The following is a 12,094-nucleotide window of genomic DNA, read 5'->3' as shown; positions in this document are numbered from 1 at the left end:
ATGAAAAGGGCTGCAGTGCATTCCTATTGATCTTTTTCGCTGTATTTTTGTGCGATCTTTTCTCACAGAGACATTACTTGAAAGAGTTTTATAATCTTTTTGATGTATACAATCCTATCAACCTTTCAAGGCAGAAAATACTTTTATGCTGAACCTGTCAGTTTTCTTCCCTAATATTCACCCTGCATGTAGAATAAAATAACTCTTCTTCCCTCTGCAAAGTGAATTGAAGGCTAGCAATACACACATGATGCTGGGTTTTCTTGCTTCATGGTAAAACTGTCATAAAAAGACAACAGTGTTAAATATGCATACACAGAAAACCATACAATGACAGTTGATTAAAAAAGCCTTTTCTGCTAGAAGCAAATTTATCACCATCTTTTGCCAATAGGATGCTGTAGTCTACAATATCATTTTTGAGGACAGATTATTATAGCAGAATAACAAAGCACGAATAGTAATATTGTGAGATGACATTTAATTTACTAATAGAAAGTCTGAGGATAAATTGTGAAGATGCCTTTGAAAGGAAGAATCACGTGTATTTTTTGAGCAATATTCAACCTTTGAGAAACAAAACATGGATAAGGTGTGAATTTGAAAAAGAACTGCATTCGAATGAAAACTAAGGGATAAGCAATCTGCTTATGAATAGGACAAAAAAGAGATTTATCTGGCTTAGCTGACAATGGTGTCTTTTCAAAAGAAAATTTAAATAATTTTTTATGGGGATCAATTTTTCTGTAGTGCAGTTGAAAAAATGAAATAATAAGTATTCTTCTGTCCTATTTAATTGCACTCTTCCATAGTGACAGGAAAATAAATTTAAGAGAATTTAAAGAAACAGGTACACTTCAATACACACTGTCTTTTGGTACTTACAATGAGTCTGTTGATATGAACTTGCTGAGGTAACAGTCCCAGTGCTGCTGCCACTCCTTGGCGAAATATCCGAAGCAATGTGATATTCAGCTTGTTTACATCCATTTGCAGTGTCTAAAAAACAAAATCAGTTCAAATGAACTCCTTGCTCAAGACATTTAGTTCTCAAGACGACTGATCTCTGGGGCTTTTCACTAAATTGTTGTTGGGTTTTTTTCCTGTAACAATAATCTGTGTAATCTATGTGCATCACAATATATAATAAGTCCAAAGGTAAATTTAAATACCTTAAATGCTATTCATTAGCAAAGTACCACCTTTACCCAAGTACACTCAGAAAGGGTTCCAGATGGTTTCAGCTTAATTCCTTGGACAGGTCACAATGTTGAAGATAACACAATTACTACATTAGAAATAAAGTCAAGCATTAAACATCAATGCATCCTTAAAGAGTGAGATGTTGAGTTTGCACAATGAAGATTCTTTTGGAATATTGTCGTAGCATATCTCCCTGAAGGTGAAGAATGAGTCAGACATAGTGAAATCATACAATTTTAATTTTGATTAGCAGTTTCTGAGATCAAAAATGAAACATTCTGGATAATTCCCCATTCTTGAATTTCCTAAAGCTTCCTCACGCAAGTCACAGGATGAGACAAACTATAGCACTGAAGCGTTTTCTTTCCCTGTGTTAGAATCAGAGTGAAATTTAGAAGTTTCCTCAAGTTCAGATTCTTTTTGTGAAGTCAGTGGAATTTTACCCAAGAAATAATTTAGGTTCAAATCTTCTGTGTCCAAGAAGACCCAGGTATTGGGTCTCCACATGATGCCTGGTAGACAGTACTTCCATGTGGTACTTTGGGGTCCGCTTCCTTGCTTTCATGTCCCTTTTGCAGACAATATGTAGTGGAGAAGAGAGGAAAGATGACTATGTCAGATGGCCACAGAAGCATTCCAACGCTTCTGGCAACTTCTGACTTAGGAAGTTACTAAGTTCTGCCTGAGCCAGTTGACTTGAGATGAAAAAGATTAATTTTTTTATTTTAAACTTCCTATTTAGAGCCACAGGCCAGCTTGCTGCTCTGAGGAACCGAGCAAGTATTCTTCCTTCCTAACCAGAGCTGCATAAAGAGAATTAAATATCCGTGGGTCAGATATCACACTGGGAATATGGCTATGGTTCAGAAAGAAAGAAAACTTTTTTCTCAAAGAAAAACAACATCACACATTTTGACTGTTGCTCTTTATCAGTATTTGTAAGCTATAATGTAAAACCATAAAATACTTGCTTTCCTTTTCCACTATCAATTTGATTTTTCTGTCAGTACTGAGTGTTTTTCTTTCTTTTCCTCCCTTTTTCTCATTTTTTTACACCACTGGGATTGTCGGGTCTTGATGCATGAGATCTGCTCTTACCACACAGCTGAGCTTTATTGCAACTTGAAGTATGATAAGATTCTTCCATTTAAAATACGATGGCATTTTCAAAATGCAAAATCTTCTCTTTGCTTCTTCTTGAATTAGACATCCTCAGTGCTTACAAAACTGCTCCAACCCTAATCACCGAAATATAGAGATATCTTGAGAGGGAACGTAACAGATGTGAAGACTTTGTCTTCTGTACCCCAGACTCATGGAACACCTGAGAAGAACTGGTTTGGAGCTTTGAAGCTGTCAGTACACTGAGACAACCTGGTCTGAAGATCTTGAGTAAATGAGAAAGGGAGTTTCTGCTGAAATAGAAAGACTGTCATGAGGATCCCTAGAGATCCATTCGGATAGCATAAAGAGTGTCTAAGTTGGTGACCCTGAGTTATGGGGATAATAATAACTGTTGTTAGTGAGCAAACTTAGCAGGCATAAAATCAAAATACATTCATATAAACCTGCTTGAGCCAGGTATCATAACACAGTAATAGAGATATTGTTAAATAGTGTGTTAAGACCTCACTGATAAAAACACGGAAATGAAACAGCCAGAAAAATATCTAGCTTCAGAGGCAATAGAAGGTCTTAAAGAGCCCATAAGGAGGTAACAAATTCTCACAGATTTAGTGTACTGGGATTGTGGTTCATCATACCCAGGGACAGTAAAATGTGGTGAAACTCCATTATCTTCAAGAGAGTCACATTTCCGCCTACCAGGTCTGAATTCGGTCATTTAACAAATATTCATCCGAGGCTGCAGTGTGTGTGTGTCTCTGTAACAGTTCCATTGTCCTTCGTGGTCCTGGGGAAAGCCTGAAGACTGCAGCACCCTGTCAGTCTGGCATCAGCTGCTTAAAACTCCCACCTGGTCTTGCAGCCAGAGATTACAGGACCCTTTTAGAAAACCTCTTAAATAGAAGGGAAGAAATTTGCCCTTAAGCCTTACCTCAGGATGCATCTTGTGCAGCTATAAAGATTTTTTTAAATTTTGGGGTTGCTTTTTTTTTTTTTTTTTTTTTGTGACTTTTCCTCCCAAAAAAACCCAAGAAATATCCAAGGAAGAAGCATCTCACATTTAGTATAAGAATCCCTTGTTTAGCTGTCCATTGAAGGGATCTGCTTCTCCTTTTCAGCTGTCAGTGTGAATCTTAGTTCCTCGGCAATTATAGCAAAAATTAGGTAAGAATATTACAGGTCACCTTTTTCTACATCAGACACTACAAGGGAGTGTATTTGACTCTTCCTGTCAAAAGGAAAGGAAGCAATCCAGAATCTGTCACTTTAGGAATGGAATTTCTAACTCAATCAGTGAAAGGTAATTTACATAAATGCTTGATGGGATCCCAAGAGCACCTGCTTTAGAGTGAGAAGAACATCACAAATGTGCCCTGTGCTCTCTATTATCCTTTTTTGGTACTGTATACATAAAAGCATAAAGCAGAAGTTGACCAGATTCGAGGTGTATCAAGTTCATTCTACTGTGGCCAACTCTGCGTGCTTATGGTAAATGATAGGAACAGGGCAAGATTACAGTCTTTTCCCAAGTTCCTTCTGACAAGATCACAACTAATTTATGTCTATTCAGCATAGGCAATGGATCTCCTCAATTACAACAACATTATCAGACTGGGCTGGGATGAAGGCAACACTTGGGGGCATTATATTCTCGACTCTGGCACATGCCTCCTGAAGGTGACTGAAATTTAACTCTGACCTGAGGGTCTGGTGTAAAATTGCCTTTCTGCAAATTCTTAAGTATAACAATTTTTGTTGAAAAAAGTTAGTGAGAAGGAGAAAAAAAAGAAAAAGAAAAGAAATAATATAGAAAAAAGAAAGGAAAAGAAGTCTTAAGTGTTTCTATCAGAAAATTTTCAAAAGGTTATTAAAATTTAAATATTTTAATATTATTGTGCCATTCTGATGGCATACCTAGATATTGTTTTGACTATAGTCCACAAAGGTAAGAGATTAGGATAGAAAACTGCTAATGGATGAAGCACAAATGCAACAATACCTGTACAAATGCAACAATACCTAGACAAACAATATAAGGTGTCATTATTAAGAGAATCACTCCTTCAATGGAAACCTGACCAGTCATTTACAGGTTATAATTACAAAAATGAAATCCTTATGAGTTCTAATACCACCTGCAAAAAAAAGTGAAATTAACCCCTGTAAAGTAATCCATCTACACAAATAAAACAAAGCGTTAACATAGATACGCAAGTTATGTCTTACTGTGTTCCTCTAGCTGCTCCTTTTGCCTTGGAAAAGAAAGGGCTGAAGCCTCCCAGTAAGACAGCACTAAGCCTTTACCTTTGCTCATCTGCAGTGTTTATCATGGATTGCAACCACCTCCCCAAGGAGGTTATAATTTTTAATCCACTGCCTCTGTTGGCAATAGCGACTTGTTGAGCCCAGAGGCGAACACCCTGGACGGCTCATTTTCCTGAGCAATTACCGACCTGGATATTGCAACTGTAGCGACAGTTTCTAGGTTTCTCTGAGTCAAGTAAAAAAGGTAATTTGAACTAAAGGAGTTTTCTGCCTGTGTAATGGAAGACTTGGGAAGACAGAGTTCCATAAAGGGAAACTCAGCACAGAAATCCACTGAAGATCATTCACAACTGACATCCTACAGGGGCTTCTTAATAAAGATCTTCATGCTAAAGGGACAAACAAATCCCTAACACGAAAGGGAATGTGTAACAGAGAGTCTGAAATAACATTTTTAGGATATTACAATAAACCATAATTTTCCAGGTCAAGTTCTGCTTCTCAAGAAAAATTCAGAGAAGCATCTATTTCTTACATTTTCCTTATCACCAATTATATCCTTTCTGCAATGAGCTTCAAATACACGATTCAGTTTCTATGCATTGTTGCTCCTTCTGATCCTACCACCACAGATGTTTTCTCAAACCTCCAGCTAAACTGATTATACAGAACAAAAATAATCAAGGATAAAGAAGATTAAAGGTGACAGTATACGTCTTAACAATACTTTTATGAAAAAAGATGAAAACTAAATAGAAAAATTATACATGCTAGGAATTTTACGTACTTCAGGGCCACGGGGTAGTGAGTTCTATTTTGTGCTAAAACAAAACAAAAAAAAAACCAAACCAACACCCATATTTAGTTAAGTCAAACAAAAGAGAAAGCCCAGAAAGCCACTGTCTTACCTGTCTGTGCTCCAGTTATTTTTATATGTTTTTAAAAAATCAACAAAAATACTATAAAATGGGAAGGTTTTCTGCACTAAAGCATATCCTGCACTGTGGCCAAGCTATGGGATCCTGAGCACCCTGATCTGCTGCCTGCACAGTGAGTGTGTACAGCTCATTAGTGTCACAGTGTTTAATATTGTCACCCTCATCACACAGCCTCAGCTTTACAACCAAAATAAGGATGGATTCATCAGGAGGGAAGTTGAAAGCATTGCAGATGTATTTGTACAGTTTTTGGTGCAGGACTACAACAAATCTGGCAAAAAATTGTGAAAATACCTGAATTTTCTTTCTTTTTCCCCCCTTAAACACATCAGATTTTCCTTCCTGTCACTGTTTAGTATTTGAGATTGCAGCTGCACTGGGCATCAGGTTAGCCCCTTTGGTTGGCTCAGGTGCCTGATACACATGCACAGAAGATTTTGGCTTTCTAAAATTGTGTGAGTCGTGGGAGGCAGCATATCCCTAGCCAGCATTATGCAACTACAACAATGCATTTTGCCAAGTGCCACTCCAAAGGGACTTTGCCCTAAGCCAAACTGGTATCTGAGGTACATTCACTCCTCTCCCATTTACCTCTCCCACTACCATATGATTTTCTCCAAGAGGAAACACCTGCCCTTTTATGAGGTCCACATTAAACTTTGAATTATGTCTGTAAACTAAGATAAAATTCTCATGAGTATAAAATCAATTATTCTTAGTGATTAATTAAAAAGTAGCTTCATGTTTCTGTGTATCAGCAGTTGTCTGCAGTGAACTACTCAAATTTTCATACATAATATATTTGTGCTAAAACACAGTATGACTAGAAATATTGATCTTGGGACATTTAAATACTTCCAATGTCAGTGAGCAATTACTGAATAAAGTGTAGTGAAAATCAACAGAAATAGTAGAAAAATTACAGGCATAAATTAAGAGTTTATAAGATCCAGTGAAAAGCATTGAGACTCTCGACCTGGAACATGCTTCTATTTAAGTCATCCATTTCCTAATGAGGAGACACTGAGGCTGCAGAATATACAAATCTGCCAAACAATCCCAAATTTCACATGTAGACTGCAAAAATATAAATGCATGTCCAAACACTATTTGGGTGATGAGAAAATAGAGCTCTAAGTTGGTTCTGTATAAATATTAGGAAAAAGTGATAGGAATAGGTTGATTGCTTCAGTCCTGATTAGTCCAGGGAAGTTTGGTATATTTTTATGTCACTTTTCAAGATGTGACAATGTAGAATTTCACTCACATTTTTCCTAGGAAAAAAACCCAACCCACATCTGTTAAGAAAAACCTTTCTGTAGAGTAAGCATAATATTTCCTGGAATTACGCATTTCTAATATAGTATTAAATAGCAATTTTGGCTCTTGATCAATTTTTCATGAAAGCATATACATTTAAATATTTATGCATGTTATGAGCTTTCCAAAATAAATCGAAGACAGAAGGAGCACTGATGAGAAATGTAGGGTTAATCCAATTAGTCCAGATAGATGTATGGTCCCCCCTCAAAGTGATTTTCAAGTGAATGTTCATTAAAATATGAGAGAGTGAAAATTTGTAAAACGAAGCTGCCTTTCCCACACTGTGATTAATCCACAGACTTTTATACCATAGGAAGCTGTAGAGGCCAAAGACTGAACATGAGGTAGGAATAGGGCTGGATGTTTAGATGGATGTTAAAAGTCATTAATGTCCCTGGGAAGTGTACAGAAGACATACTACAAGCCTTGCCATACAGTTGACTATCATATCTCTACCTATCAGAAATTAAGCTGAACCATAGTGCAACAACAGAAGAATGTTCTCAGTCTGCTGTTGCAAGGTTTGAGTGCAGCCCATCATCCTGGGCTAGACATTGGGTTTCATTCAAGTCCTGTTTACACAGGTAGGTAGGTACCAGGTGAAGATGATCCTAGAGACTGCTGCATCGCAGAGGTTGAAGATGCCATACCAGGTGTTGAGGTGATGCCAGGGCACTCCACTGGCATCCACTGCTCAGACTGGCAAAACTGCCCTGGAGGTGGGTGGATGATACGACTAAACTGGTTTGCCTCAGCTGTGCGACAGATTTACACTTCTTTTTCCAGAGAGAAGAACTAATTTCTCAAATGAGATCAGCTGATTTGGGGCTGATTTGATCAATTCTGTAGGAAGCATCAACACAAGAGTGAGAAATGTTCCATCTGTGAGGTCTGGCTCTTGGCCATGATTCCCTCAATTCCCTCACTGAGCTTACATGCACTTGGGCAGTGAGTCAGTCAGCCATAGGAAGACTCTATGACCTTCATTGATGATTGAAGTGTATGAGAATGAAATTCAGCCTAGTAAGGATAAGGTTTGTTAATGCCTGTCTTCAAGAGGTGCACTTCAATTTCTGTCAGTCCTATGTTTTGCACTAACCTCTGGGCTCGCAGTCTGAAAGCGAAGATAAGAGCCAGCTCTTTCAGCGTGGTGTCACAAGGTAATGCGGATTTACTGATCACATTTAATGAGAAGACACAGAGTAGTCTTCCCTATTCCACAGGAAATCTCAGAAGGTAGGTTATTTCATTCTCCTGGCTTCTGAGTTGTGGGGGTCATTCCTGTACCACAATGTGGGGTAGTTAATGGGGTGACAGTGAAACCAAGTGTTACACTGTCCTCACAATGCTCATTGTACTCAGTTCCCGTTACCTCTTTCCAGGGGTATCATTAATGAACCAATCATTAATTATATATTTAGAATTCAGAAAGCATGTACAGGTTCCAAAAACCTAATGCACTGTAGATTTCAAGAAACCAGCATCCCACAGCCCTTCCACCTCAGTATTCAGAGCCAATAAAGTTAATAGGACCTTTCCTGAGTAAGAGGCTTGCAGAATCCCATGTCCTAAATGCCCATGGAATGCATGCTTATCATTGTTGATGGAATGTAGGAGAGGAGAAGGAAAAGTTATCTACTGTCCATGAGACACACATTTGATGCAGCCTCATCATTAAATAATACCAATACCAGGTCTCTGTATTGTGGGAGCGCTTTGGAAAGGGAAAGGAGAGGAGCAGAAGCCTGCAGTAATTCTATTCTTCATGGCTGATTTTCTAGAGCTTCTTTGGTACAGAAGGATCTTTGTACTTCACCACCTTGTGAAAATTAAGCACTAATGATGGAAGGAAACAATTTTCTCCTGTGTGTGTAACTATATTATTCCTTTTTATAAAAATCAGTCACAATGATACTACAACTATTTAAAAAAATATTAAACTGGGAGCACTTGAAATTACTTCCAATTGATTACTAGTATGGATAAGAGGCTGAAATGTTGCTGTGTCTCTGGCCTTAGCAAGTCTGCCTCAGTTACACTGCTTCAGTTCAATGTCTATAAATGGGAATAATAGAATTTGACTCTTCATGGGATTTTTTATATTTTAGTAAGATGGAGGTTAGATACATAGAACAGAACTTTTCAGCTTCTTTCATAGATAATTTTAATGTTTCCCCCCAAAGTTACTTCCTGTCTTTTTAAAATTTGGAGCTGCATTTCTACAAGGACTGTGATTTTCTTAATCACAAAGTATTTCAGTTTTCTTAAAATAACAGTTGAAGTTTATTTCAAAGTTCTGATAGTTTTCTAGGCTTTTTCCTGCATCCATCCACCTCTCCCTGCTCTCCTCCCTTATGGTAGACAGTTGCAAAGGACAAGATGATGGAAAAGCACAAGACAATGCAGGGATTTGGAAACACAAGGAGAGCTGGGAGAGCTCAGCTGAACACTATTTCAACCTTTTTGTTCTTTGAAAGGCATGCATAATGCATGCATCCATAAAATTTTCCTATCTGTCCTTCATTCAATATTGGCAAAAAAATTATTCCCTGCATTGCAAAAGAAATCCACAGTGCTATTATGTCCAGTACAACTTTTATGCACAGCATGATTGTACCAGTCACATCCTATTTCATCATCCCAAAGCCAGCTGTAATCCTCAGAGCAAACAGATCCTTTTGAGTCTGTTCAGCACAGCACTATAGAATACATTTGGGTTTTTCTGTCCAATTATTAAACTTCTAGGTAAAGCCAGTGTAAAGTTCGAAATGCCAGAAACCCAGTATTGTTTCTTCTGCTCTTTTTGTAAAACCCTCATTTCAGCTATTAATTCTGTCCAATTATTAAATCTCTTGGTAGAGCCAGTGCAAAATTCTAAATGCCAGAAAGTCAGTATTGTTTCTTCTTACTCTTTTTGTAAAATCCTCATTTCAGCTGGTTTCTTTCTAACTATTTTTAGTTACTGAAGTTTGAATTCCCATTGCAACTTTGTAAAATGGTCCTTAATACAAAGGTCAATCAAAATGCCTTCTAGAAAAAATGACAGACATAAAACCCCACGCCAAAATCATCCTTTTCATTTTATCTTCAGAATTTTAAATTTAGTTTGTAGCAGATATAAACATATACATAAGCTTACAAACTAATGACAAATGAAAGTAGAAACCTAAGACAAACAGCAACTTCCATATCTTTCAGGAACTGATGAGGCCAAAAGACTCCCACTGACTTACTCTTGTTCATAATCTTGCTCTCTGCTTTGAAAATCAAAGTAAGATTTGAGTACTGCTGACATCCTAGCTTTCTGATGCATTTATTTTCAGAGACAAATTTTATTGCTATTTTCATATGAACAAAATCTACCAGAACTCAGACATAATGGGAATGTTATAAAAAGAGGCAAACACTTTCCCTTTTTTCTCATAATCATAGTCCTCTGCAGCTCCTAGGCACAGGAAGAAGAAAAGTTGAAATACATCTGGAGAAAAAAGAAAAGAAGTCTTAAAATACATTTGACTCAGCCGGAGTTGAGGTATTTACATGAATGGCTGTTCTTGTGATATTCCTGAATAAGGCTCGTGTCCCAGGGCAGTATGCATTAATGGTCCAACACAGCCAAGACTTTGAAAGTAAGAAGTGATTCTTAGCCTTCAACTCTTGAGAGATCAGAATCCCATTTTCAGGAAACAAATGTCCAATAACAAGGGCTTTTTAGCATGATGCGATTCATCGGTATGTTTTGGATCCTTATCTGCTTTCAGCCTTTTAGCCCAAAGAAGTCTGTTTATAGACATTATCATCACCATAATCACAAATTACTGGAATAAAACTCATGTTACTGACTTTACCCTACCTACTTTAGCACTCCAAATCAACATGAACCAAGGATAGACAATAAAAGACAACCCTGTAATTCCAGCCCTACGTTCCTTTTACCATTTTGCACTTTAAAGGAAGTTAAGCCAAATGAAGCAAAACCCTTGGGGACCTGCAATTTTTTCTTAGATAAAACTTGAATTATTTTGGGTTTTATTCTGTCATGGAATGATGTGACTGAACATGTCACTTTGTCCCAAGTTTTAGCAAAACTATTACTATAAGTTCAGAAACAAGAAAGCAGGTGAAAAGACAATCTCATGATTTTGGCGACTGTCTCAGGTTCTTTGACCTTTCTGAAGATGCTAATACTGAATGTATTTCAGAAGCTTTTAGGTACAAATTCTCATGATCAGCTGGGCAGACTGAATTTTCCTCTTCTGTCTAGTACTAAAGAGAGGAGGCACAGGTGAAGGGAAAATACTAACAGCACATCTTCAAAGACTGAAGGAGAGTTTTACCTCAACAATTCCTGTTAATAATAATACTGTATTTTTGACCAGCCGGTTTCTGGCTTTGATAATACACTGTGACCCAAATGTCCAGGACAAGATTTCTGACTCAACTATTAGAGAAAAAGTTTTCTAAAATGGCTTTCAGGCTAATTTGGGGGACTTTTCTTTAGAGGGGACTCCACTTGTGAGGTCAAAATGAAGAAATGAGGTCAAAGATGAAGAAGTTGTGCTGCCCTGTACAATTGAATGTTACATCTCTAAAATGACAGGGAAACAGGACCTAATTCATGGAACTTTAATTTCTCTCCTTTATATTCCGATCTTAAGACCAATCTGTGTTCATTTTTTTCAAACAGGCAACACAGCTGTCAAAGCCAAACTCAGATGTTTAGAATGAGAAAAATACATTTTTTCCCCTTTTATTCCTAGAATTGATCACACTTAAAAGAGAATATTGAGAAGTATTTGCATATAGTTCTCTCATTCTCAGACATACACAAAAGCAAAACAATTCATAATTCTTTCAGTGAGAAATAGCAGTTACAGATTTGGAAGTCCTCCTTTCCTCCCTTCCCGTCCTTCCTCCCTTCCTTCCTTTCCTTCCTTCCTTCCAGAAGCAATCTCCCAGATTCCCCTAAGTGACCACAACCTGTGCCATTTGCGTTTGAGAGGTACTGCTCCTCTGTATGAATGCCACAAGTGTACCTTTATGCACACTTCCTGCCTCTTTCCTGCACTGTGGAAACCCAGGACGTTCCCAGTGGTTCTGTGGCTGCTGTTCCATGTGGGCAGGAAGAGATGCCTGTGAGGAAACACTCAACTTTTCAGAAACTGAGTGTATGGCTCCCACCCAGAGCAATATCTGTGTGATACCTGTCATCTCAAAACAAATGTCCTGCAAATGATGGC

The 12,094-nt window shown here is 37.7% G+C and overlaps 1 protein-coding gene across 3 annotated transcripts in view; it reads right to left on the bottom strand.

Annotated features, from left to right (window-relative positions):
• Nucleotides 1–12,094, bottom strand: part of PTPRR (protein tyrosine phosphatase receptor type R) — a 140,914-nt gene that overhangs the window by 67,811 nt on the left and 61,009 nt on the right. For all 3 annotated transcript variants that reach the window (XM_042017769.1, XM_042017768.1, XM_042017770.1), the window contains exon 3: nucleotides 886–999. In XM_042017769.1, coding sequence (XP_041873703.1) covers nucleotides 886–999 — 114 coding nt within the window. The remainder of the gene's footprint in view (nucleotides 1–885; nucleotides 1,000–12,094) is intronic.

This window comes from Corvus kubaryi, unplaced genomic scaffold, assembly GCF_017639235.1.
Source record: "Corvus kubaryi isolate FWS band 111438036 unplaced genomic scaffold, C.kubaryi_AGA036_p1.0 137, whole genome shotgun sequence".
Taxonomy (NCBI): domain Eukaryota; kingdom Metazoa; phylum Chordata; class Aves; order Passeriformes; family Corvidae; genus Corvus; species Corvus kubaryi.
The sequence above is the reverse complement of the archived record's forward strand: the minus strand, read 5'-3'. Positions and strand labels throughout refer to the sequence as shown.